This window comes from Thunnus maccoyii, chromosome 18 (genome assembly GCF_910596095.1).
Source record: "Thunnus maccoyii chromosome 18, fThuMac1.1, whole genome shotgun sequence".
NCBI lineage: Eukaryota > Metazoa > Chordata > Actinopteri > Scombriformes > Scombridae > Thunnus > Thunnus maccoyii.
In genome coordinates, this window is record NC_056550.1 from 15,630,219 (window position 1) to 15,657,302 (window position 27,084).

The 27,084-nt window shown below is 43.0% G+C and overlaps 2 protein-coding genes across 4 annotated transcripts in view; one reads left to right on the plus strand and one right to left on the minus strand.

The window, feature by feature from the left end:
- LOC121883413 (mitochondrial import inner membrane translocase subunit tim16-like) overlaps positions 1-27,084 on the minus strand; it is a 116,231-nt gene that overhangs the window by 35,860 nt on the left and 53,287 nt on the right. The window lies entirely within an intron of this gene.
- Positions 528-26,013, plus strand: vasnb (vasorin b). Of its 2 annotated transcripts, XM_042391661.1 has the most exons (3): positions 528-764; positions 8,325-8,386; positions 22,048-26,013. In XM_042391661.1, the coding sequence occupies exon 3, from the start codon at positions 22,079-22,081 to the stop codon at positions 24,128-24,130; it is 2,052 nt and encodes a 683-aa protein (XP_042247595.1). In that variant the 5' UTR covers positions 528-764; positions 8,325-8,386; positions 22,048-22,078; the 3' UTR covers positions 24,131-26,013. The 2 variants fall into 2 exon arrangements, with proteins under 2 accessions (XP_042247595.1, XP_042247596.1); XM_042391662.1 differs by lacking the exon at positions 8,325-8,386.

Here is a 27,084-nt window from a genome sequence, read left to right on the forward strand (position 1 = left end):
ACATAAATAGAAATAACTTTCTTAGCAGCTTTTATATAAAAAACATTATTACCAAACCGCAAATGTTTGCTGGATGGTGTATTTCACATCAAAGGGATGTTGTGTAACCAGACAGTTTTATTTGGTGTGATGTGATCCCAGCTTTGACCATGTCAAAGTGTCTGTAAACAAGATGCTGAAACCAGCCACTGGCTTGGTTTCCTGCAGAGGAGCTGAGTAAAAATGCATACTTTAAAAAGCAAGGTACTAATTAAGAAATAGTCTCTCAAATGAAATGTAACCAACTTCTCAGTACAGTACATAATGAAACCAGTAATGTCTCTTGCTTAAAACAGGTCCTGCAAGTAGGCATCAAGATATAGTGAACTGAAAAGAGGCTGGAATTTCTCTCCTTGAGCCCTCAGCCAAGCGGCAAGGTGAGTTGCTCGCTGCTCTCCGGTCTGTGCAGGAGTGCGCGCTGCTGCGGTGCGCCTCGACTTGCCCCTCCCATCCCTCTGCTTAAACTCTCCTCTGCGCTCACCAATAAAGCGCTTTTTGTCCAGGGAGTCAGCACTTGAGCGCATTCCTTGACGTGGAGGTTGGTGTTCCTCTCCAAGGATTTGATGAACACCGATCGTTCTAAGTTTAATGCGTTCACAGAAACTTTTTTGAAAGCACGCGTACAAAGAAAACAACAAGGTCTGGAGTTATATCGGCGAACTGCTCCGCTTGGATAAAGACACAAGCGCCACTGCGCTCACAACTTCACTTCTCCGAAGTTAAGGGTAAGAGTTTCCTGCTTTGACTAAAAAAAATAAGGATAAACACTTTATGCTTTTCGGCTTCAACGCGGGGTACAGAATCAAGGACTGTGCGTAAAAGGGTATGTTGACAGCTGGGTGACATTATCTTTAGGAACATCTTAATAGATTAACTGCACGTATTAACCTAATTAATTTAAGAACACAAACCAAACCTTCCGCCAGGTTTATGTCCCTTTTAAAATATAAGCCACCAACGACCAGTGCAGTTCATTTAAGATTTGTGTCCTGCATGACAGGAGAGAGCAACTCCTGAAACGAAAACTCACTAAAATAATCCAGAGACTCGCTATGATTCTGTTTTCTCAGCGGTAGGTAATAAACAAGTCATTGCATTTAATTCGCAGTGTATGATTGTAGTAACAGCACGTCTTTAGTATTTCTGTGATAAAGAAAATGCACACGCATCCCTGTAAAAAGCAAAAAAAAAAATACACTGTAGTTCTTTGTTGTAAGGAGTTAACAACACAGCATGAACGCGCCACGGACTTATTGGATGTAACAGGTTTTATTGGCGAAGCGGTCGCCACTAATGCTTCAGATCACCCAATACTGGCTATAAAACAAAGTTTGTCTGTAGTCGGGAAATGCGTAAAACGCGAGCGTGTGCGCGGAGCGAAAGGAGCCATCGGGGCGGTAATAAGGCGGCCTGGTGTTGGACCGCAGGACGCCGTGCAGCATGCAGGGGCCGAGCCGAGTGTCTAGACCGCACCGGGCCGTGTTCACCGCAGAGGACAGCTGTTTTTGGACCGACAGAGGGAAACGTCCCACAACAGAGAGTAAAAGAAAAAAGAAATGGTTTCAATACGCAGGACTCGCAGGGGTCAGATAATGAAAAGTCACTGCATTTAGTGTTTTGGCAGCTTGCGGTCAAGACCAGATTATCTAGACAACATCTCGACTAAATCTGGAGACAAGTAGATGGTAATATTGTGTTATATTAATGTATCTTAATGTAGATCACGCATTTCTTGTATTATTTTATATTTTTCAGAAACTTTTCTGACAGTTCAGTGGATCACTGCTTTCCACTGCATTGACAAACACCACTGAACTGGGACTAAGTGGGCAAAGACATCAAACGCCAAGCCTGAGTATCAGCGATGAATGTGGTTTTAGCTCGCTTAGAACAAAAACAAACTGTGAGTAATTCATTAGACCAGGAAATAAACCCCATAAGATGGATGGTTGACAAGAAAATGTCTTAGCTTTGTCAAACAGTGTTGGTGGCCAACTTTCAATCATAAACAAGATTGATGGAACACTAACATTAAAAGATATTCATCAGCTTGCAACTCCTACCGTTTGTAAAATTACTCCATAACTTATTTATTATTAATATAATAAATTAAACTTCTGACTGTGACTGAAATGTGGACACGTTCCAAAGCCAGATTTAAAGGTTGAGCAGCTCAATTGTTTGATTTTTTAGCTGAAGGCGATGCAGTGAAGACAGATAAATTAAACACGGACAGGTACACACATAAATTAGAGAGATATCAGTTTTCTTCAGTAGAGTAAAGACCAATGAGGTCAAATTCCTGAAAGATTAAATCTCTAAATGACCTGCTCCACCGATAAACTAACGTTCAATAAAATGACATGACTCAACATGTTTAGACCAATCTCTGTTCTAAAAAGTAAAAGGTACGAGGAACTGTCAGTGCATCCGTTATTTCCAGATTATATAATTTTATCTTTCAATGTTAAACTTGTTGTCCTGCCATAGAAGCCGTTTTTAAAACTTAGTTTTAACCTTACATTCATGTAAGTGTTTCTGCTCTGTTGCCAGGGTGATAAGCAGAAACATGATCAAACCAGTCCTTGTTTAAGACATAATCTCAATGTGTCAACACTGAATGAAATAGTGACATTTAATGGTTATTTATAATGTGAAGGAGCGCTGAAAGCTCCTAAGGGATACCCAGTAGCCCCAAGACCCAACAGGGGAAAAATAAGCTTTAAAAAAAACATATAATAGTGTTTATATGCCTTCATTCAAGATGCTTAATTCATGTAACAACAGTCTTCTGACCACAATCCTTTATGAGCTTTCAGCCAGATTAGCATCTTTTACACAGCCCCCACAAACAGTTACGGAAAATCACATAATCTTTCCTGGGGGCGAAACAGGCAGCATAAACTACTCCAATGGCCCCGCTATTAACCCCTACACCGGTGTAGTGCTTGTTTCCTCGCCATGTGTTTCCTCACAGAATGTCATTATGCTATAGGAGAAGCTACCGTGTCATTGACAGTATATAATGGTTGTAATTGGTTTATATTAGGCTACCAGACACAGTGGGGCAGCCACCGGAGGCCCATTAACCTGCGCTAACGTGGAGGACTTTCAGGCTACTATGTTGCACAGATTGTAACACTTACAGTACAAGAGAGCGGTTGTGGGCACAGCTTGACATGGTAAAGAATGCAGAAGTTTGCTAGTATAGTTATTTTCTATATGTGGAGCCATACAATAACAATACAGGGCCTCATTGCTTTCTGCTCCGGTGTTTCACTCTCTACACACAGCAGGCTGTTGTGTTTGCACAGTCACTTGTTTACGCTGACACACTTCTCACTGCTCAGAGGCTGAAAGAGGGTTTGAAGAAGTCTGAGAGGGTGAATGGTGTCTAGGATTAAAAGACAGAGACAGAAAAAGGGAATAAATGAGGCAAGGTGAAGCACTAACTGCATCTCTTCACCTGTTGAATGGTATAGCTTGTCCAAAATATTAGTACCATAACATATGGGGACACTTTGATGATAAAATGTGCAATTGTGTGTGTTGGTCTAAGCATTAAGTGAGACACACATGCATACTGGGTGGATTACCCCTTCCCCACAGGACATAGCTTACCCTTAAATGACTGTCTGTGGACGGGAAGCATGGCTAAGGCAAAGGAGCCCTCTGTCATAAAACCCAATTTAAACAATTAAGCACAGGCTTGCTGTCACACCACTGTGACAGTGATGTCGAAACCGCACTACCCATCCAGGATTTGGTTACCGACATTGTGTCAGCCTGTACTTTTATCTGTTTTTTTGTTGTTGGTTTTTTTTTTTTTTTACAAAATCAAGGGTGGCATTTCATTATCTGTGCCAAAGAGCTCGGGAGGAAAAGAGCACTGATGTCTAAATCTTCTGCTGACAAAAGTTTGTCAGCTATGAGTCTGCTGGACATTTTACAGGAGTTTATGAAGTGAGTGTGTCCGCCGATTAACACGACACAGTTCTTTAAACTGAAGATTGCCCCTTTTCTTTCTCCAAACTGGCGGACAGTAGAGGATTTTCACATTATGCTTCATACTGTAGCACCACAGCTCCGTTTTACCACAATTAAGGGCAGCGGCTGAAGCATCCTGTGTTCTGCATCAGAGGGATTAGAGGGTTAAAAGTCAGGTGCTGAGGCGAGGAGGCCTGGGGAAGGGAGTAGAGGAGGTGGAGGTAGGAGAGGAGGACAAGAGTGGGGCACTCACACAGCAGGCAGAGAGAGGGGAGTCGACAGGGTAGAAAGTTGGAATTAGTGTGTGAATGTGTTTTTCTCAAGGCCACGTGAAAGTGAGGTATCATCACAATTAGCAAGGAGTGTGTGTGAGTGTGAGTGAGAGAGAGAGAGAGAGAGAATCCAAGATGTACAAATCCTTCCTCCGTCAGAATTAAAGGCTTCAGCGTGCCCCTCCTCACAGCGGCATCAGGTGCTGCCCAGCGGGGGGTGGGGAGGGGGGCGTTCCCTTGTTGACAACCGAAAGCCGGAGCCGCTCTCTCGAAGGAGGCATCTTAAATAAAACCTCGGCATCAAAGGCCTCAGCCTCACACTTCAATGCTGACCCGGCGGTATGCAGAGGCAAACCCCAGCTCGTACGGCTGCCAAGCTAAATTGAAGAAGAGCTTGCCGATGCAGCCAAATGATGCGTTCAGAAGAACCACTTCAAAACCTTGCATAAATATACACACACATGCAAAGGGATCTGAAGGCTTTGGAGCGCCCCAGCTTGAACACAAACCCCAAATAACTGCTGTGTTCACATCCACATACACACACATGCTCGCTGCAGTCAGATATGTTTGTCTGTTTTTTAGGGCAGATGACCTCCTGAAGCAAAGACAGCACTAAAGAAACTTTCTTTCCTTTCAAACTTCAACTATTGTTTAACCTTCTCACTTTGTTGGAAAATCCGCAAAAGGCTAAAAATCCCCCAAAATTCCTAAACCAACTCCAGTGCAGTATTGATAGATAGGAGTAGAGTGGGAGAGACACATGCAGAATGAGACAGAGAGAGGATGAGAGGGAGGATGCTCATCCCAGAAAGCCACCACAAATTGCTGCATTTCAGTGGGCCCCTAGAAAAAGAGAAACAGCTCTTAATCTAAGGTTGTAATTACCTCTGGCCAACACCGAAATTAGGAAATGAGCCTTGAACCAGATCTTACTGGGCAAGAGCAAAGCCACAAAGGCACACACACACACACACACACACACCTATAATGTTTGACCAAAACCAAAACAAGTAAAGACAGATCTCCCTTTGAGAGGAGGGTCAAATATTGAACACCTCGCTATTAATGACTGATGAAAATTAAACAAGCAAGTTCTGAGATGATCATTAACTGTTCCTCCAAATATAGACTGAGTGACAAGACGGTAGAGTAAATTTATGAGGTCATACAGGGTGTGTGTGTGTGTGTGTGTGCCTATGAGTTTTTTGTGTGTCTGCTCATCGGGTCATGCAGTGTCCAAGAACTACATCATGTGTCTGAGAATGTACATCACAGAAAGTGGTGACATCCACACACACTCTCATGTAGGCACGTCGTACTAACAAGCCAACACGTACGCACACAGCTGCTCGTTCATTACATCAGTCCATGTTTGAGTTCTCTGGTCCCATTTTTCTGAATGGTTATTTCCGTTGTAGCTGGTGGACACAAATAGTCTTGTTATCTGCTGCTGTCCACACTGGGAGAGAGCCAGATGCAGCCTGAGACAGACTGATAGAGAAAAACCTGTGCGTGTATACGTGCAAATGCCTGCATGTGTATATCCGAGCACTGCTGCGTATCAGCCCGAATCTCAATCACTCAACGCCGCAATCAACAGCCAAGCGGTTGTGACAGTGCCACAAGTCACAGCTTGCCGCTGCAACATACGAGAAACAGAATATCATATGAAATGTCAAACGCAGCACACCTACAGCAAAACATCCAAAGTTTTTTTTTTTTTTTCTCTGTTTATCCCACCCTTCTTCAGCAGGTTTATGATTTGCACTGATGTTTTGAGCTGTAATTTGTACAAATTGTTGGCAGTTTTAGATGATGCCACTACAAAGTGGTTCTAACATTAACGCCAGACTGCGCCGCTCTGTTCTGCTTTGGGAGAGATTAAACCAGATGGGGAAAGAGAAAGGGAGTGACACGGAGCGAGAAGGAGAAACAGCGCAGGCGAAGGGTGAGGCAATATTTATGTTTAACAGATGAGCAGAGAGGAAGAAAGAAAGAAAATTATAGTGGACAGAAAGGCTGAAAAGTATCAGTGCTCTAAAAAAAGAGAGTGAGGGAATGGCAGACGAAAATAGGCCCCTCAAAAGAGAATAAATATGAAAGTAGACCGATAATGGAAGAGAGATAATAAGAGGTACTGGCAGGTTAAAAGATACTACCATGTTTTGGCAGCGCGCAGTCTGCACAGATTAAAGACCAAATGTTTCGTGGAGCTATGTGGAAGAGGCAGCCTGAGCTATTACGGCATACCAAGGCAGAAATATTGTTGTCAACAAGTTTTGTCCTTTATAAAAGTGCTACAGTCATTCAAAATGCTAAGCGGTAAAGATAATTTGCATCTATTTTGAGTGTCGAGTTCCACTTTGAGAGCTAAATATTTACAGTGAAGTCAAAGGAGGGAGTCTAAGAGGGAGACACACTGACCTCGACAAACTGACCGCAGCAGGGTCAGCGCATTAGAGTCCCCACACTTAACAGCTACACACACACAAGACGGTCACTCAGCCCCGCATGTATTCTTGTACACTCTAAAACGTTGCACTGTGCTGTCCGCCTGTTCAGATCAATGAAATGTATGCAAACAACCTAAAAAGACGTACTGAGCACACACACACAAAAAAAACATGCACACGCCTTTTGTGCAGCAGTGCAAAATACTCACAAAGACAAACAAACACACGGATGCAGAGTGCAGCGAAGGCCTCGGGTCACAGAGCCAAACCAAGCCCAGGATTGTGACAGGTTATTTTCAGATGTAAACACTGCATGCTGTATGCGAGCCAGCTTGAGCCACAGGGCGACTAAAAACTAAACTGTTGTATGTAAAGTAGAGTGAGGTTTCAGGTGTTACACAATCAGGTTCGGCACGTGTTTTAGTAGTCATCCTTACCGCCAGAGATAGTTTGACTCAGAGCTTCGGTATATAAAATATGGCTGGAAAAACACAGCTTAGCGGAAACAAGACTGGAAGAGTGAGTCTAGTGTATTCAGTATGCATATGCGGATCGTTAACAGCGCGTGCGTGTGTATGTGTGTGTAGTATGGAAGCGTAAAAGTGAGAAATACTGTGTGCATCTCAGTTAATTATCTCAGAAACCATTTTATGGCCATGCCTTAAATCAATTAAATGAGAAACCGAGAAAGCCTGCCATTAGAAAGAAATGTGGGCGCTGCTCTTGGCCAAACGTCTCCCACTAATATAACATCTATCAAGTGGTCACTATGTGTTGGGGTTTTCCCCAAAACCAACTCACATTTATGATCCTATAACCACGCAAAAAAATACCAATCATACAAAGCTACAAGCATATGAATGCAGGCATAAACATACACACACTAATCGTTCTGGTAATGGATAACGAGACGGTAATTGTTATAAAACACACAAACAGTATAATCAAAACTGAGGAAAACAGGCGCAGATGTCCCTTTTTTTGAAAACACAAAAATGGAAATTCAAATTAATACCTTATATCTGCTGTGAATTTTAGCCATTGTTATATTACTTTTACACAAACAGGTTAAGCAGGTGTAACTAAATTAATCTTACAGATCATAACAGAAACCGTGCTATGAACACATTACAGCATATAGGGGTTTAAACAAGAAGTGATTGTCTCAGGTCACAACGCTTTACACACACACACACACACACACACACACACACACACACACACACACACACACACACACACACACAGATACACACACGCTCTCGGGACACGGCTGATGGGTTGATACCACAGGACAAGGAGCTGACAGAGTGGAGAGTGGTCGGCCTGCATTCTTCCTCTCCCCGCTCTGTCATTCTCTTGTGCTGCCACACGGCCTGCCAGTGCTCAGCACGCTCCCGCACACAGCTGGAATCCGACCAATTAACAGGAAAAAAACTTCCTGTTTTGCTTGTGGGCCATTAATAACGCATGGCAGGGGAACGGGTTCCAAATACGGGAAGAGAAGAGCAAGTCAGTAACATATTGCAACATATTTGGCTAATAGGTGAAACTTTTGTGTTATTTCCAGGGAAAGAGGTCCTGAAACCAAGCTAAGTGGAACAAGGGTAGAGGAGGAAGCGTCTTCACTGGGTGAGTGAAGCATTAAATTAAATCTGACAGTTTTATTTGTAATCTGTGTAATTATGAATAATATGTGGCCACTTACCATAATACAAACAAACTGTGAACATCAGGAATAGTTTTTCATCAGACCTAATGCACGATATAAGCAGTGTCGTATGTTAGACACACATCATAATAACACACTCCTTTGAATATTTGCATCCAGAAACCCAAACCACACGCTGTTGGCGGTCCTTATTGTGTTAACCGTAACACCCTGCTTCCTCAGTAGAGTCCTTTCACACAACTCTGAGCCTCTTAACAAGACTGGCAGGAGAACAAGAGCTGCTCTCTTAACACACATACAGCATTTAATAGATACAGTGAGGCTGTGTAGGGTTACACACAGAGGGAAAAGGAAAAGAGAGAATAGTGGAAGTTTGGAGTTTACCATGCCTGTCTGGTTTCTGAAGTAACGGAAGTGGCTAGGAGATAGACATCTCAATAAATTTAACCCTGTGTTTGTCTATTGTTCATGTCAGGCTCATTGTTTTACTGATTTTCTCAAAAAATACACAAATTAGTCAAAAAAGTCCATGTTTCCTTACAGAAAAAGAGGAGACAAATGGGAAAAAGGCATATGATACGTTTTTTTAAAGAGACACATTCCCAGAGCTTTAATTAAAAAATAAAAAACAGCATTAATGAGCATGTACATATAGATGGTCCATGCGTATTTAGTTATTGGCTGCCATTGCATCACTAGTGAAAACCGCTGCTCTGACTCTATTCTACTTTCCAACCTGACCCCTCTCCTTCCATCCTACTTCATTCCTGTGTTGTGCTAGTTGCCAGTGAGCTGTGACAAGGACTGTGTGGGCTTGTAAAGACACACACAAACGCACACACACACACACACACACACACAGGACTAGACTGTAGCCCTGGGCCTCTGGACGCACACTGCTACTCTCGCTAATTGCTTTACAACCTCTCCACCTCTCTCTGAGCGGCCCAGTCCTCCTTTAGGGAAAACAGAGAAGAAGAGAGGGCAGTGGCGCAAAGTTCTTCTTCTGCTGTTGACTTTTGGTTACAACACATGCGCACATTCCTCAGGTTAAGGAATTTGTGCATGGTGTGTCTGCTTGCATGCTGTAAATTATTTGCCATGAAGGCAATGCTTCACTGTCAATCTACACGCCGACTCTGTTTCTGCCTTAATCCTGGAGTTAAAACATCAAAGCTCATACACGCTGGCTTGAATTACAGCACACTCTGACATCCTGCGTGTGTCCGGAGTACTGACTACACATCTCTGCCCCACCTATAGGTGTGTATTTGATTATGTAGTAAAATACAAGAGTGTGCATGTGACATTGCTCTGAATTCAAACCAAATGTCTGGCTTTTAGCTGTCTGTGCTTCCCATTATCTCTGTGTGTTAAACTTCTTAACGTGAAGGTGAAAAACAACATTAACACAGCCTTTCCCATTCAGGTGTGTTGCTCATAAACACCCAATCACCATGGAAACTGTGCGTAATTTGTTATTAATGTTAATATTTCTACCGAAAATCAAACAGTGGAAGAGCAAACAAGGGTGTTGGATGATGTATGCATCTACTCCAACTCTACCGCACACATCATTGCCATCAGGACACACACACACACACACACATCACAGGTGTGAGCAAACACACACAGGTGAACATTGTTCTAGGTAGAGCTCAGGAATCTACTGTACTCACTTAATGACGTGTTTGGAAGAACGTGTTGATTAGAGCAAACATACTGCTCTTTATTTAGACAAATTGCTGTCCGCTGCTACAATAACAAAGCATTATTCATTCCTTCTCTCCCCTCTCTCTCTCTCTCTCTACCTCTCTGTGGCAGTCTGTCGGGTCATCTCAGGTTCTCTATGACCGTAACTAATCCATAGGTCACATGTGGTCAGAGGCACGGACATACACACATCCTGTAAACTGAAAGCATATATCTAGGCTCCCTTAGAACGACACCAATGGACCGTCTCTCTGTTCTTAAGCAGGTGTCAGCATGAAGGCCTCTTTAAGGGGACCATACCAGTAGTTTGCATATTTTTTAGCCCATTTAACACAAATCATGTATACTTTACGTCACAGTGAATTATTCGGCTGTGTTTTTAGAAATTTGAATGTGTTTTTCCTACAATTCCAGGCATCCACTTTTTTTCTATTAATTTCCTAACAGTATGAAAATCAAGTCTGTGTTTTGTCAATCTTACATTAGGGCTGTGTGGTAATTCGGGTTAAGTGCAGGTTGATTTGCAAATACTGCACTGTGTTATCTTAATAATTTAACTTTGACAAAAACGTAATGGATAAACACGATTGCTAATTGATTTTCATCCTGTATGGAAATAAAATTTAAACTAATGGCCGCCCAGGAATGGTTGGAAAAATATATCCACAAGTCTAAAACTGTATTGCATGCATGCAATAATGGTCAAAGAAAATGTAAAGTTTGTTATTTGTGGTTAAGTAGCCAAAACTTGCAAACAACAGTGGAAATGTCCTTTAAAGTGGAGCACCATGTGGAATAAATGGCGGATCCTGACCAACAATATCAGCAGATCATCCTGCTAAATGCTTTTGACGTTAGAAGGATTTCATATTGTGTTGATTTGACGGGGTGAGGTGAGGATCATTGAATTTAGAGGATTTAAGTAGTCTGCATTCAGTGTACACTTGCACCCTGAAGCAAAAAAGGAGTTCTCACATCTTTGTTCCTCCACTACCTTCCTTCTCCTTCCTTTGCTCTCACCTTGTTTGTGCTGGAAATGAAGAACCTTCTTGTAGCGCACACCTGCTGCAGGCAAATTGTGGAGTTGAGGGTCACTGATGATGTCTTAATAGACTGTTGCTGACTGATGTCTGTACACTCACTAAGATAGTGGGGCTCACCTGTGTAATCAGTGGTTGGCACAGGCAGAGTATGCAGGTCAATGTGATAATCAAACTAGGGATTACAGACTGATGTTGGCTCACAGGATCCTGTCAGTTATCCGTGAAATTTTAGGATAACATCCAGAGGCATCGCTTGTAAGTCATGATACCAAATCTCCCACAACTTTTTAGATTGTAATATTTATGGATTTAACTGTTCGGCAAGGTTTTCCAACACCTCACCAAAAGTTGCACTGTGGTAGTAATTTTAACTTTAATAAACCAGTTAACAGTCATTGTTTCATGAGGTAAACTCAGGGCAACCAAGGCCATGGAAGAGAGGCATGTTAGTGTTGGGGGTGGGGGAACTGTACTGCCTGCCTGCTGGTTTGCCAGACAGCCTCCTCACCGCTGGCATGGTACCAACACAGGCAGCCGTTTCACAATAAATTCCTTTGTGACATCCTAATCAACACCATCTTGTGTGTGTGGCACATGTCTGAGGTGTTTTGTTTTTCTTCAAAAGGAAAAAGGCTGCGAGGCGGAATGACAAGAAAAATCACAAACGGTAACTCTTGGAGGTGTGTGTGTGTGTGTGGGGGTGTTATACAACGTCTTAAATGAAGGTTGCGGTACAGGAAGAAAATGAGGAAAATTCCACGTGCACCAGATTTACGGTACAGCTTCTAAATTACTTAATGCCACTGACAAATGATTGATTTCAAAGCATGATTTCACACCATACTCCACTCATGACAACCACATAAATCAAGGCTGAGATAGAGCATATGAATAGTAGTTAACACCAATAACTCATTTGTCAATCAGCCTGTCAATTAATAATTTGCTTCCTTCTCCTGCACTACATAGCTACCATTTTTCATGTTCTTTAGTGCCATCGTGTTGCTACTGGGGACAGCAAGATCACTTTAGAGCACTTAAGAGAACAACTAAAGCTCAAGAGGTCTGTCTGGAGGATGAAAATATGAACTTCTGTCATGCACTTAAACCTTCGTGGAGCTCCTTGAGATGAATATTCCTTTGTTTATCCTCTTGATTTTATGTTTTACAGAGAGAGATCGATAAATTGAGGCAAAGCTGCCGCATGACTGAATGTAGAGACAGTAAAAGCTTTGTCCAAGTGTAACCACAGATGTGTGCCTCTTGACCTTCAAATATCTGCTCTAAGTCCAAATGAAAAACTGCCCTGTGCTAAGGAGGTGCGTGAAGAGCGTGTATTTTCTTTTCAAGTCAACACAAACTACATTTTAAGTTAAGTTTGTGTGCTGAAACACTACAAACAAGTTGATGTTTACCTGTCAGCACATAGTACGGCTCTAAGTTTCTGTTTACCGTCCCATCGCCCTAGCCTTGAGCTCTTACGGGGTCTTCAGTCTAATGAACACTTTGACAGCAACACAGTTGCCACGAGGCCCTCCAGGGCTGTTGGAAGGTGTAGAAGACGTGCCTTCATCAGATTCCTGTCATACTCTCACCAGCTACATGAACAAACCTGAGAGAAAAAGGTTAGCACAGGAACAGTGGGAGGACAGGGTGCAAGATTGACGGGGTGAATATAAGAATCTTTGTGTCATGTGTCAAACAACAGTGTCACTTGCTGCATTCTGCCATACACTGTGTGTGTGTGTGTGCTCCATGAGTGCACGTTTGACATCAACACTCGACAGAACTGCCGTCAGACTGTTCTGTCGAGACAAATTTGACTTCATGGAAGGATGTGGACATACTTTGATAAGTAACTAAAGTATGTTTAAAGACTAAGTGGAAAGATGAGCCAGGTGCTCAGACAGCAGAGCAGACAAGACGGACAAGGCAGACGGATAATGCGCAAGTGTTGCCTCAGTGAGTGCGTGTGACAGTGTTTGTCTAACATAGAGAGACAGCCTGCCAGTCAGTCGGTCCTACAGTCAGTCAGTGTGCCTGCCTGATGCCTGACTCATACACAGCCTCTGATTTAGTTGAGCTCCAATTTGAACTCTTACACAGTGCTGTCGCAACAAAGAACAATGGAAAAAACAGTGTCAACATCAAGCATAAAAAAAAATGTCATCCGTCGCTTTATCTTCTAATACAAAGAGAAGAATAGTAATAGCTTAAGTGTACGTAAATCAGTCATACTTATGTTGTAATTCAGGTTCACTCTTAACAATATTCTGATCTTGACGGAGCTTTTCATCACACATGATCGCACATGCAGTTCCTGAAAGCCTCACACCTTCTATTAAGTCAATTAAACAATGACATTAGAGGTATGCAGCAGCTTAAAAATCAGCTTTCTGTGTTTCATATCAGTGAAAGATCATGGTGGCCAGGTTAAAACCAGCATTGCAGTCATGTTGGAGCTGGAAAAAATGTCAGTGAGTATGCAGAGTGTAGGAGTGTGCACATTACTCCTTGGCTTGTGGCTTACTGATAAAACTGGTCCATCCAGCCACTAAGAAACACAAGCACACACGCTACACAAACATTACCCTGTCCCTGCTCGAGGCTAGGATGTCTCATGTGCTTTTCAAAAAAAATGTCAGGAGGTCTTTTTGAACTGCCCTCTGTTGCCCCAGACCTGTTCGCTCTGGGTGCCCCTACCAGGAGCACAAAGCTCTGGACAACACTGTGTTCAGGGTCACTGGGCTAGACAGCACAATAAAGTTTTGATTTTGCGATGAGCCGTGGACAGGATATGAAGGCATGAGCCAAGGCCTGGACAGAATCCAGTTTTGTAACACTGGGATGTCGTATTTACTGTTTCCTGATAATGCAGTGCTTTTGGACACATCAGACTGTGACTTCTGCAATGTAGTGGTTTGCTGCTGTTTCTGACAGAAAAGAAAAGAGAGACAGTGAGTAAGTGCAGCGGAGAGGTGTTGTATTTTTATGCCACTCAGCCGTGACTGATTCAAGCAAAGATAGATGCAGTGGAGTAATGGGGTAATCTTTTTTAGGTCACCGACAGGCTGAGCAGGACGGGAGAGGTTGCTGGCACAACTACGGCAACTGATTTTTACAAAAGACGGCAAACTGGCAAAAGTTACAGATTCAAATGAAAACAGATGAAAGCCAAGGTTCCTCTTTATGTCTGTGTAATGTGAGAATCCCACGGTGGAGATCTCAGACAGATGTGTTTGTGTGTCCCTCAGAAAGGACTGTGACTGTGACCTGAATGACATTATGTCCCCAGAGGTCAGAAGGTAGCATGCGGTAATGAAAGACGTGTGTCAGTGATGAGACATCGCTCACTGGGCAAAACAAGAGGACACTGTGTGGGAACTGAGAGAAGGAGAGACGACCTACCTCAGCCAGAGTGTCTTGTGTCTCCCCCTCATGTGTGCCTTTATAAAAACAAAATCAAGTCTAGCATCTACAGCACCATCTGTCATATCCTTCAGCAATAAAACAAAAGGAAATGGTCCACATTTCCTTTTGGAACCTGAAGTGCCTGACCTCTATGCTCTAAAGCTCAGAGGAGGCAAAGCTAGACTGCAGGAGAGATCCAGTTCTGGTCTGGTTTGGCTGCCCGGCCGCCCACCTCTGCCTGCTTCCGGTCCCTACCCGCCTCTCTTGTCTGAGGCGAGAGTGAGCAAGCTGGAGCTTTGGCGCAGGTCGCATCATTTACTCTGACACACTCCAACAGTTTTGGATTTCATGTTGCCCTGCAGGAGCGGAGAAAGCACCTGTTGCAGAGACAAGGACCAGCAAGCTTCGGGTGTGTGTGTGTGTGTGTGTGTGTGTGTAACCAGAGCTGGGTGTGTGCCTGTGTCAAACAGGGCCTGTTATCTGTCTTGTCTGGGCTCCAGTTACAGAGGACACAGCAACACTGATCTGAGCCTGACCTCTGACCTCAAGGAGTCTCTCTCTGCCTCACTGGTTCATGAGCTTTGTTGTCCTCTGGACTGATGCTATCTGATCAGATTAAATAGGCAGAGGAGTGACTGTGTGCCTTTCAAGTTTCTTTTTTTAAATAATTTTTGTTAATATTTTACAATCAAACATTCTGCACTTCTATAGCATGTAAATGGAACGTAAAATGTAAATACTGACACGGATCAGTAAATAAAACATTGAGTTGCCCCGTATTGCTCCTATAATGCAGCAAATATACACTGTTTATGCGAGTTTTACTATTCCGCTAACCTCGCAGTCACCCCTGGACTGTATATTATGCCTTCTTTCAACTTCTCCAGCTGCAGGCTCTAATGGTAATGCTTCACACTGTCCTCATAAACAGGCTCGGTTAAAACCGTAAATCCTGAGATGAAAGGGACCACCTTTCACACCAATAATAAGACGCTTAGCAACTCATTTAGATATGCACAACGAAGGAAATAAAAAATGAGAGGAAAATGTGTAGAATGAGAGAGGGAGAGAGAAGGATAAGCAAGGGAAAGTGAACTGTGCTCCGTAACGAGGAAGCAGCCCGACAGGAGCCTGTTTGTTGGTTAAGTGGATGTTTGCGTTAATTAAAACAACAACCCATTGACATCAATCAGTGCTGGCAGAGCTGGCATACCATGGATGTGGCTGTTATGTGCTTTTCTTGTGGTCAGGCTGAAATCAGTTGGAAAGCTTTGTTTGTGCAGCACATTGTAAAACTACTATGTCCCCTAATCCCCCTTCATGCCACTACAAAGCATAGCAATGATATTGTGGCTTCAAGAGGCGCATGGATAATGACAGACATTGTAAAACTATCATCCTTCTTTCATTCCACATGTCATCCTCTCCGCTATCCTGTTGGCTTGACCGACCTTGATAAGTGCTGTGTTAGTAGAGCACATTTTGGAATATCTTCTCTCTTTGCGTTTTAGCGAGGCTACTGCTGGCCTTACATATGTTTTTACAGCTAAGCCTTGATCTTTGGACATTATATTATTTTGTTGTTGTCTTTTCACAGATACATGCATCTTAGAAGACTGGTATTTCAGTTCACTGGTATTGGTGCAATTGATAATTGGCTGACAGATGCAGTACAGGCATAGGATTATTTTTAACATGACATAAATTATAAAAGAAAACATGGCTCTTTGATCCCTACATATTCTAATATAGTTTGCTCAACAGGTACAACCAGCACTGGAGCGCTACATTAGAATTAGCATCAGCTCATGCCATAAACAAATACTTCACAGCATTACATGCGTACCAGCAGGGTTGCATTAACATAGCTGACATTTTCAGATGCATAGTTGTGCTGCATGACTCTGCTGTCTCCACAGACGTGTGCTTTTTTTTTTTTTCTTCTTCCCCCATAGCTACCTCTTAGGTAATCTTTTCATCCCCATATTCATCCAGGATATTCTACACAACTCTTGTTCCTCCTTCCCAATTCTCTCTTAACCCCTTTGTCATGTTGACGGATAACCCCGCTCGATTGTTGATAACAGGGTCCAGCTGTGGCGTGGACGGTGCTGACAGTGGGAAGGGATGGGAACATGAGGAGTGGCTCTTTGTCTTCTCATTGTGTGAGGGTTAGAAAAGGTGGCAAAAATAGCGAGGGGAAAGAGGAGAGTCAGAGGACTCACAATAACATTCATCACCAGCCTTTCTCTGTGTACCTAAGTTATAGTTTACAACCAGTGTGCATTCGTGTCCCTGTGCTACTGTGGTAAATCTACGCGAGGAGTTGAGCAGTGAATTTTAGTAGTACACCCAAGTGAACTGAGCCCCCAGACCTGTTACACAGTAGATCATACTCTAATGCACATACCAAAAGCATTGTTCCTTTAGAAGATAAAGTCCCCGAAGAGAAGGGGCCTCTTTAATGGGAGTATGCACTCTGTAGTGTGCAGCCTTATCCCCTTACTGTGACTTGGCGTGGTGCCCCCCTGCAGTCTCTTGGCCAGCCAGCTGAATTATGCAAGTGCGCTGTGACCTGCGACTCCTCCACACACACACACAAACACACCAACATTTTCTACCCCCTCTTGTACCATTCATTGCCCCGCAGTGTTGGCCTTCAACTCTGAAGATAAGAGCTCTTGACGCTCGGCCTGCCGGGACTTAATTGCTGAAGCCCACTTCACCCTCCCGAAGCCAGGCCTTATCCACCTCTTCACCCCGGTGCCCCCGCTGACAGAAACCTGCTTTTGTCTTCACTGTTCCCTTGCTTAAAAAAAGAAGAAAAAGTGGGATAAGAAATTTGTTGAGGGAGAGGAAAAAAAAAACCAACTTTTCTTCCCTTCGCCTCTCCTCATCTCCTCGTTAATGTTTCTTTTCAAGGGGCTGACCATGTATTTTGCTTTGTGTTGCGCAAAGACATTCCCATGCTCTTTTCTTTGTGTTTTCTCCTTACTGTTTCTGGCCCTCGGGTGATTCCGCATATTCATCAGCCAACACATTTTATTCTAATACAAGCCACAAACCTAGACTCGAGCAAAATGAAAACACAGATGTAAGAACAATCGTTAAAGAACAGATCTGGTCACAAAGATGTCTTTACTTCCATTCATATAAGCAAGACCATCCTTCATCCAATCTATCGTCTGTTTATAAACCCTGAAAAACTTCCTGTTAGTCTCTAAATGCCAATCCAATGACACACACAAGTGCACTTTTTCAAGCTCAGCTGCTGGCTGTCTCAGGAATGTCTCAACAAGTGCGCAGGGGAGAGAAAAGGAAATTACAACTCAAGAAAGGAGGAGCGAGGGAAGATGGGAGGGGGCATTCCTTGTGCAGGATGACAAGCCTGTCTTTCTACTACCTCTCTCTCTCTCTTTCTCTGGGCCCTCCACCTCCACTCACTTCAAAACACTTGAAGTTACAGACGCACAGTCAGGAGTCACTCAGCACAATGGTATACTGCGGATCCATACTGTCGTGACGCCGCTTATCTTACACGCTGATATGACCTGCACAAGTCACTTGCGTCCAAACAGAAAGACAACAGAAGAATCTAAACTATCAAGCTATAGTTTATCTGTGATCTGGCATTATTCACAGAACCCCTCCCCATCCACCTCCAACACAGTTTCTCCTCCACTGGGTTATCAGATGTGCCTGGCCTGGTTTGGAATGAGGCACATTCAAATAAACATTCTGCCCCGGGGAGCTACGGTAGAATCACCACGTTGAGTTTCTAAGAAAAATATTCTCATTTTTTATCTGCATAGCTCGCACTCCTCTCATGACTGCCTTTATGTTGTTGTATATTCTGGCTCTGGACCTTTATACCCGTCTCGGGCCCTCATATACTGTACTAAAGCCTTCTATCTCCGGAATGGAATGAGATTGGATTTTTGGAAGACTTCAGACACATATGATACCTCTCTCACACAAACAGTAAAGTGCATGCAGTGTTTGTTCTGAACAGTCGCCCTTTAATATAAAGTACACTGTCTTTGACACGTAACCACATGTTGTATCCTACACTGCAACTGAAATGCTGTGATGATATAAAAAACTGAAGCCATCCGCATACGTTCTAGCTTTTACTTAATTCTGCCTTTCCTCTCCGTCCTTCTGTTTATCTTCCCAAATCCTTTTGTTTTCCCTTATTCTGTACACACACGCAGCACGGCAGCCACACTTTCTTTTCTTTCTTTTCCCTCTTCCATCTGCAACTCCATCATTTCTGAGCCCTGTAATGAAACCTGCATTTTCCTACTATTTAAAACCATTCTGGCTGTCCATGGAACTTGTGGCTGTAGTTATTATTGATTACCGCCATTAAAATTTTTATTTCCAACAGGAGCATATAAAATGTTCTTGCTTTGGACTTATTGCAAGCCACTGAGACATGAACCAAAAATCCTCTCTGTACATGTAATTACGCACCTGTTTAAATGAATTCCCTCAGGCACTGTGTGTAAATTATGGGATAACTACAACCCTTCACCTTTGCTGCCCATTCAGCTGTAGCCAACAGCAAACTATGGCCATCAGATGTTATCGCCATTTTCTGGACAAGAGTTTCCACAAACATTTTCAGTACTTTTCTGCATGGCTGGCAAAGTTTAGGTAGTGTTTCTGTGCTGTTAGCAGGTGCCTGAAAACTAGTTAGATGCTTTGTTCAATCAAGCCTTGAGGTTTGGGCCAGTTTAATAGCGTTTGGCTGCACACAACAACATTTCGACCCTGTCTGAAAGAATCATCCAGATAATAAGAGTAACATATTGGCAGTAGGGTTCAAGCGCATGCCAATGTAACTTTTAGTCTATACACAGGAGAAAGAAAAACAAGAGATCAGGGAGTCTTTCCAAGAAGGGTGCAATTTCAAGGAGGAGTGGAAAGAAAAGTATGTTGAAAGTGAAGGAAAATAAATGCCATAGCTGTGGCGTGATGAGATGATACTGACCCTTCCTCTGCCTCTCCGCTGCGCTGCAAAAACCCTTGATCTCTTCTCCAAGTTCTGACATTCAAGGCAGGCGATTTTTTTGCGTAAAGAAAATGTTTCATTGAACAGTCAGAGTGAGCGGAAAGAGAAGTAAATGAAGTTTAAAAAAGGAGAAATTATTTACATTGGAAGCAGCTCTGATGCTACTGTAACAAGCACTTGGTTTAAATTAAATATTTTTTATTTACACATGACAGACAACCCTGTTTTCAGAGGTGGCACTGATACCTATGGGCAAATTAAACAATGCTATAGCAACATGCAAATTATTTTGTGTTTCCTTGACCAAACACAGACACTATGGGATGCTTCAGTGTATTAGGTAAAAGAGTTAACCAAACATCATTTTATTTTAAAATTAGAATAAAACAGAGAGATTATGTTTGTCAATTCAATTGTGCTTCTACAGTCATATCTGGGTATATAAAGGCTGACAAGATGCATAGTTTGTAAGAAAAATATATTTATGCTGTAACTTCAGAGGAAAAGTACATAGTTCCAAGAAAGAAAAGGAAATGAGGAAAATAAAACGTCCAAAGCAATTTCTTTGACGTTTCTTGTGTGATGGGCAACGACCCTAGGTAAGCAGTGTGAGAACAGAATGTTCTGTGTGTGCTCCATCAGTGTAAAACTGTAAGTCACACATACGTGGCTTCTCATTCAGGTATTTGTGCAGTGCAGACAACAACAACTGCACCATATAAGGCTCTAAAATATGCTCCCTCGAGCATTCAAGTCGACCAAGTACTTGTGGGTGTCATAAATATTCTCTCTTACAGAAAGCGAAGTTTGGAGATATCAGCCACTGTCCTCACCCCCATACAATACACTTAAATCATGGCATTAATAACAGTAATTGAAGGACACTAGGGGAATTGTGAGTGTATTGTATAAATCAGGCTTTGGAGTCTCTGGTTAAGGATTCAACACAAAAATGGTTTTCTATTGACTCACTGAGAGTGAAAAAAGAGAAGACAAAAGCTGTCTAAAAAGGAGAAGTTGCCCCCCCCCCCCCAAGGCCATCTTACTCAATAGCAGAGGATAATAAGCTTCCACACAGACTCTTGTCAACAACTACTTTCTTCTTCATCTCCCCTGATTCCTCTCCCCCTCACCTCCATCATCTCTTCCCTCCTTTTCAGCCCTTTTATGTGCAGTGTTGATGCTCTACTGGGGTGTTTGTTTTGTGAGGCTTGGGCTCAGGTGAAATGGGTTTAAATCACAGAAACTTATCTTCCTGATGATCTGCTTTCTTCAGTCTCTGTATATTTGACAGTATTAGGGATACTGGCAAGTAGCACTGGCCGTCAGTCTGCGTAATGACAACACATAAAGTTATTTACGTCTATGGTCAGGGATCAGCTCCAGGCTATCAGTGAATGGAGCTCCTCTCCAAGTTAAAACGCCACAAAGTAAATCATCCACAGATGTGTGGCCACGTGCAGCATGGCAAACATACAGACACACAAAGCGGTACAAACGGTAAAGTTATATGAAACAGGAGAGTTTAGAGCACTGTTTATGATGAATCATTCAGAGGGCGTATGTGAAGCTTTTCACTGTCTCAGTGGCTCTTGAAGGACTGAAAAACATATAAAGTTTGATACATCATCTCAGAAACAGAAAACAACTTGAATCTGTTCATTGCCACTGTGTGTCTGTGTGTTTCATAGGCTATGGAGTCTTTCATAAACATGGGGAGAACAGTTAACTGTGTCCCCACTACAACCACAGAGTGTGTGCAGCACCGTAAACAGTGGTGGGTGGGCGGCTTAGACACAAATACAAACCCTTTTGTTTACAAACACCAACACACATATAAACATATATAAATGAGTGGTTGTGCGTGTGCACATGCACACACAGACATCTAAAGGAACATTAGAGAACGAAACAATGGATTTGGCATCCCACAGTACTATCTATTACACAGATCATTGTGGGGAGAATGTGGCACTCCTTTAGAAAAGTGTGGCAGGACGCCACTGTGTCAACTTTTCCCTGAGTAGAACAGAAAGCTCCCTCTGAAGCCTGAGGTCATAGCTATAGCCCTATTGTTTGAGAGACCTTGTGACAAAAGACTGCCTTTGATCATTGGCTATGCATAGTTAAAGCTCTGATAATAATCTCAGTCTGTGAAACACATTACAGAACTACATACTGAATCAATAGCTGACCTATGCCAGTCTGGAAACTAGTTTACATAGAGAAAAAACTTATTTTGTAAAAGAAATTCAACATTGTGCCATATATGTTAAACACTTGTTGGTGCAACATCTGGATGCTCTTTATCTGACAGAAGCCAGGAATATTATGTACACAAATGTTGTATCCCATTGAGTAGGCATTTACTGTATACTGTATATTCCTCTAAATGCATATGCAGGTCACTGACAGTGTATGTCTTCTCTTGTTTTAGGCTGAGCAGGGAGAGAGAAAGAGTCTGCACCATGAAGGTCTTTCTCACTCCTCTGATGCCCTTCCTGCTCTTTCTCATCCTTCCTGATGGCACCTTATCCAGCGACTGCCCAAGGGACTGCTCCTGTTCCACGCCAGAATCTATCCTGTGTTTCCAGAGACGCTCTTCTACCATTCCCCAGGGAGTTCCCCCAGCCACAAAAAGCCTCTACCTCTTTGCCAATGGCATTGAGGGCTTGTCCACTGAGGACTTTGATGGTCTACAGAACCTGGAAATGCTAGACCTCAGTCAAAACAAACTGACCGAACTTCCTGATAGGGTGTTTGAACCTCTGACCTCTTTGAGAAACCTGGATTTGTCATCCAACCAAATCACTCACATTTCAGAGCAATGCTTCCAAGGTATGGCACTGCTTGAGCGCCTTTATTTGTATAGTAATCACATCGAGACCATCCATCCTGCAGCGTTTAAAGGCTTGGAGCACCTGCTGGAGCTCAAATTACAGGGCAACCAGTTGACATCTTTGCCTACACTCTCCATGCCTCAACTGCTGCTGCTGGACCTTCGCTTTAATGTCTTACCCACTTTGGGCCCTTCAGACCTCCAAACCCCAAATCTGGAGTCACTCAAATTGGGTGGGGTGGGGCTCACAAGCCTGAATAAGGAGCTCATAGGTAGTCTGATGAACCTCCATGAACTGGACATCTCAGAAAACCAACTGGAGTCTTTTCCCCCAGTGCTGAAAGAGACCCAGGGGCTGATTCATCTCAGCCTGGCTGGGAACCCAATGGGTCCTCTTACAGTCCAGGACCTGCAGAACCTTGGGGAGCTGCAGGAGTTGGACATTAGCAGCCTCAGTCTCCAAGGCCTCCCTGAAGAGTTTCCCCAGCTCTTCCCCCACCTTAGAAAGCTCACAGTGGCAGAGAACCCCTTCAACTGCCTCTGCAACATTGCCTGGTTCCCAAGGTGGCTGAGAGCCCAAAGCATCACCCTGGAGAGAACAGAGGAGACCCGCTGCCATTTCCCACCTATCAATGCTGGAAAGGTATTGGAGAGACTGGAGCACAGAGATTTTGGCTGTCCGACCACAACAACAGTCACTACTAGTACTGTCAAAACTACTACTACCCTGCCTGTTCCTGTCACTACACTCCCAAGTACGACAAGAGCTATTGCAGTCCCGAGGGCCAGTGACAACCCCACTGACAAAGATGATGACTACCTCCTGCCCCCTGTCCCTGCATCCCCCAGCATGGGCCCAGATGAGGAGCAGCATCTCTGCCCCTCTCACACCTGCCTGCATGGGGGCACATGTCGTTTGGACCAGCATGGTCAGGTAGAGTGTACCTGTCCACATGGTACCTCTGGCATGTATTGTGAAGTCCAAAACCATCACCCACCTTCACCACCTGAAGCTGAAATCCCCATGGCAACTGTCACTGCAGATGCACCAGACATCAGCTCACGTCAAGCAACCTCAACCTCAATCCTACTGGACCTCCACCGCTACATTGAATTGCGGCCTTATATCCGTGGAATCCGCCTTACCTACCGCAATCTCTCTGGGCCAGACCGCAGGCCGATCCAACTCAGCCTGCCAGCATCCTACCCAGAGTATAGACTTAGAGGCCTGAAGCCCAACTCCACCTACACTGTGTGTGCCAGTCCACTAGGTGCCCCTAGTGGCACAGACACTGTCTGCACTGAGGCCCGTACAGCCGATGAAAAGAACGTCAGCGTCACAGGAGCACAAATTGAGGACAAGAGGCTGACCACTATGCTGGTGCCTGCAATTGCCATCTTGCTTCTGCTGGTGGTGATAGCAACAGCAGTGGGAGTGGTATGCTATCTCCGTAGGAAGAGGGCTAAGGGCCACCTGGACCTAGAATGTGAGCCCTCGCAGCTAGAGTTGGATGGAGTAAAGACTGGTTTGGACAATGGGGCACTGCCTCAAAAACAGCCCCAGCTTATGATCTCTGAACCTGCTGTTCAAAATGGCAATCTGGAATATGAGGTGTTGCTACTACAGGACCACTGTACATCAAATAAAAATGTGTCTTCACACAAGCCTTCCTACTTTTGACATCTGACTCAGTACTACTCGGACCTAAAGAAAGATTTTAATTCCTCAGCTTTGTTCTTCCCACTGGTGAAATACAGAGACCGGCAACTGCCGCTGTAAGAGTGGAGGAAAGAGCATCAGTCAGCCAACCAGCAAAGGAGATACTGGTTATAACTTGGACTTAATGTCCTCCATTTGTCTAAGTAGACATTAAACATGTTTGAACTTTAAAAAGCATTGAAAGTGCCTCTACTCCATTTACATGCTTCATCCTGCTTCAACAATATTTCTTCACTTACACTGCTGGATTGACAACCACTCCCATGTTATCAGCAGCAGGTCAAAGGCCAAATGATGCTGACAAATGGTGTGTTGTTATTGGCTGAAATTTAGGGTCAAGGGACATACTGACCTTTATCTGTTCATAAGGGAGTGTGTGCTGAAATGGGGTTGTGCTACCTTTTCCCATCACAACAGCCTAACTAAACACTATCATCAACTGTTTTCGCTACAGGTTGTAACTCCTCAGTACTACCCCAAAGGGATCAGTGCTTGCTGTGAATGGCCTTTAAGACACTAAATGAAGTTGTGCAGAGAAAATTGCTGATGCTTGTATTTCTTTATTTGGCTCTAAAACTCATGATTTTTTTGTTTTGTATGTATGTCTTTTATACTTGTGTCTTTTTGTAATTTTTTTTATTGTGCAACATTGTGACTGTTAACAGCCCTCTAAACCTTCCACCCCCACCTCTTGTGACCAACAGACAAAAAAGCAGATTAAAATCTTTGAAGATTAAAACTCGTTTGGTACCAGCAAAGTCAATCAAAGAGCTTTGCCCCCAGAATGTCAGACAGTCTAAGTAGATGTGAGTCTGGACAGACTCAAGGCTAAATCCCCCTTCTCCATTCTGAAGCCCTCAGCCTGCTTCACCATCACAAAGGAAGAAGGTAGGCAGTATTACAAAAAGGTACAGAGGAAAACAGTTGACCGAACCCCTCTGTTTCAGCACTGTACTAATTTTAACCAGTTTAGAGCCTCGATTACTGTAAACACATATATGACTACATCACAGCATGAGAGAGCTTCAGAGACTTTATTTATTGTTTATTTTCCCTGTAAGGGAAACTATTTTATCCCTCAGCCACAATTCACATAGAACATACTACATTGCCTGACCCACAACAAGCAAAGCAAATACTGGTTGTGTATTGTGTTTCCCTTGAATAAAAATAGCCTTGCTAGGGGTAACACAGTGCACAATTTCTCCTTGGCAAAGAGGGTCCAAGTTTTGCTCACTTACACCTAACCAGACTATGAAAAGCCCAGACGCACAGCACAGCATATTCATAATGTTGATACTGTTGTGAAGAGGACAATGAAACTTGTAAAGTGGGAGATCCACTGGAAGGTTTTTATGTAAAATACAGAGTGCTGAGATCCAAATCTGTGACTATGGGGCAAAGAAGGACTCAAAGTAACCTTTTGTGTGAATGAATGTGTGTGTCTGTGTGTGTGTGTGTGTGTGTGTGTGTGTGTGTGTGTGTAGATCTGTCAGCATCAGTGATAATGCAAGTACGTGTTCTGTCTTGTGCAAAAACCTGCAGATATCAGTTACCCCCTCTATGTGCCCACATGCCTAGGAGTACATTAAGCACCCAATACCTCTACCTATATACAAAAACACACCAAAGACACATCTGTGAATTTCTGTAAAGTTACCCACAGTATTTCCAGCTCACAATTAACAGTTCCATGCAAACAAAATGTTTTGAGATCCCACACAAAAAAAAAACAAATAAGCAATGCAACTGGAATATTTGTCTGTAAAATAGTATACATTGAAGATAAAAAAAGTATTTTCGATGAGATTGTTATTTTTTCCCTGTTTATTTTGGGAAGCTCCTTGTTGTCATTCATTGTTTTGTTTTTTTAATTCTGTGAACTATTTGTACAAACAGAAAAAAAGTGATATTATCATTAAATGAATATCCAAAAATATAACTGGGCAAGTTATCTTTTTTGTTGTTCCCACCCTTTGCTTGCAAGAGGAAGGATTAGATTGACAGTGTTTGTCATTAACTTCTTCTCTTTTAAATCATCACTCGACGGGGTGAGGGGAGAGATCACAGGAGAGGGTGTCCGGGAAAGAGAATGAAAAGGGAACAAAGGTACAAGTGCAGGTATAATTATGCCGCATATTGAACTCATCCATTCAGTAGTCTATTTGTGTTTGTGTGCATTTTTGCAAAGTAGCCGAGCCTCTTAAAAGAGTGTGTCTACACTGGCATTAATGCCTTACTTTTTCTCCCTCTTTCACATCTTTGCAGAATAATAAAAACAGTTAAATCATCCAGGTCACTTAAACAATTTCCAAGGTGATTAATAAGCAAATGTGTAAGTGTTATATAAAAGTATTAGATTCTCTTTGCTGCATCCAACAGTGAACCACCACCCAAAACACAATTTTACAAGACTGTTTAATGTGTGCTTTCAGTGAACAAGAGGTCTTGGAATTCTTCCTTAACAGCAGTGAGCTGGAGGCAAAATGGAAATAAAGATTATGATTGAAAACACTCAGGTTAAGGTAGTAAGTGGATTTAACCATTACTCATAGGTTTAAGTCTAATGGCTAAGCATTGTTTGCAAACCCACACAATAAACAGGCTGACCACCCATGAGTTTTATAGGTCGGATGCTGGTAGGGAATTGATACAGCATGCACCTCATGCCCACAAACAAACACACACATATACTGGCCCAAGAACATACCTGGGAGCTGTTGTGCAAGATCCCACACTAAAAACACAAACACATAAAACAGCACCACTCCTGTCATGGAGGCTCATTATATCAATTTGCTCTGAGAGAACAAACTTCCTGGTTAAATAACAGGAGATATAATGCACCTCCTGGAAGTCAATAGGCTTTAACTTATTAGTCCTTCCACTTGTCATGTTTCCCTTTTTTGAATGTT

What these genes read in the sequence shown, in the direction of transcription:
- vasnb (XM_042391661.1), top strand. Translation starts at nt 22,079, where the DNA reads ATGAAGGTCTTTCTCACTCCTCTGATGCCCTTCCTGCTCTTTCTCATC.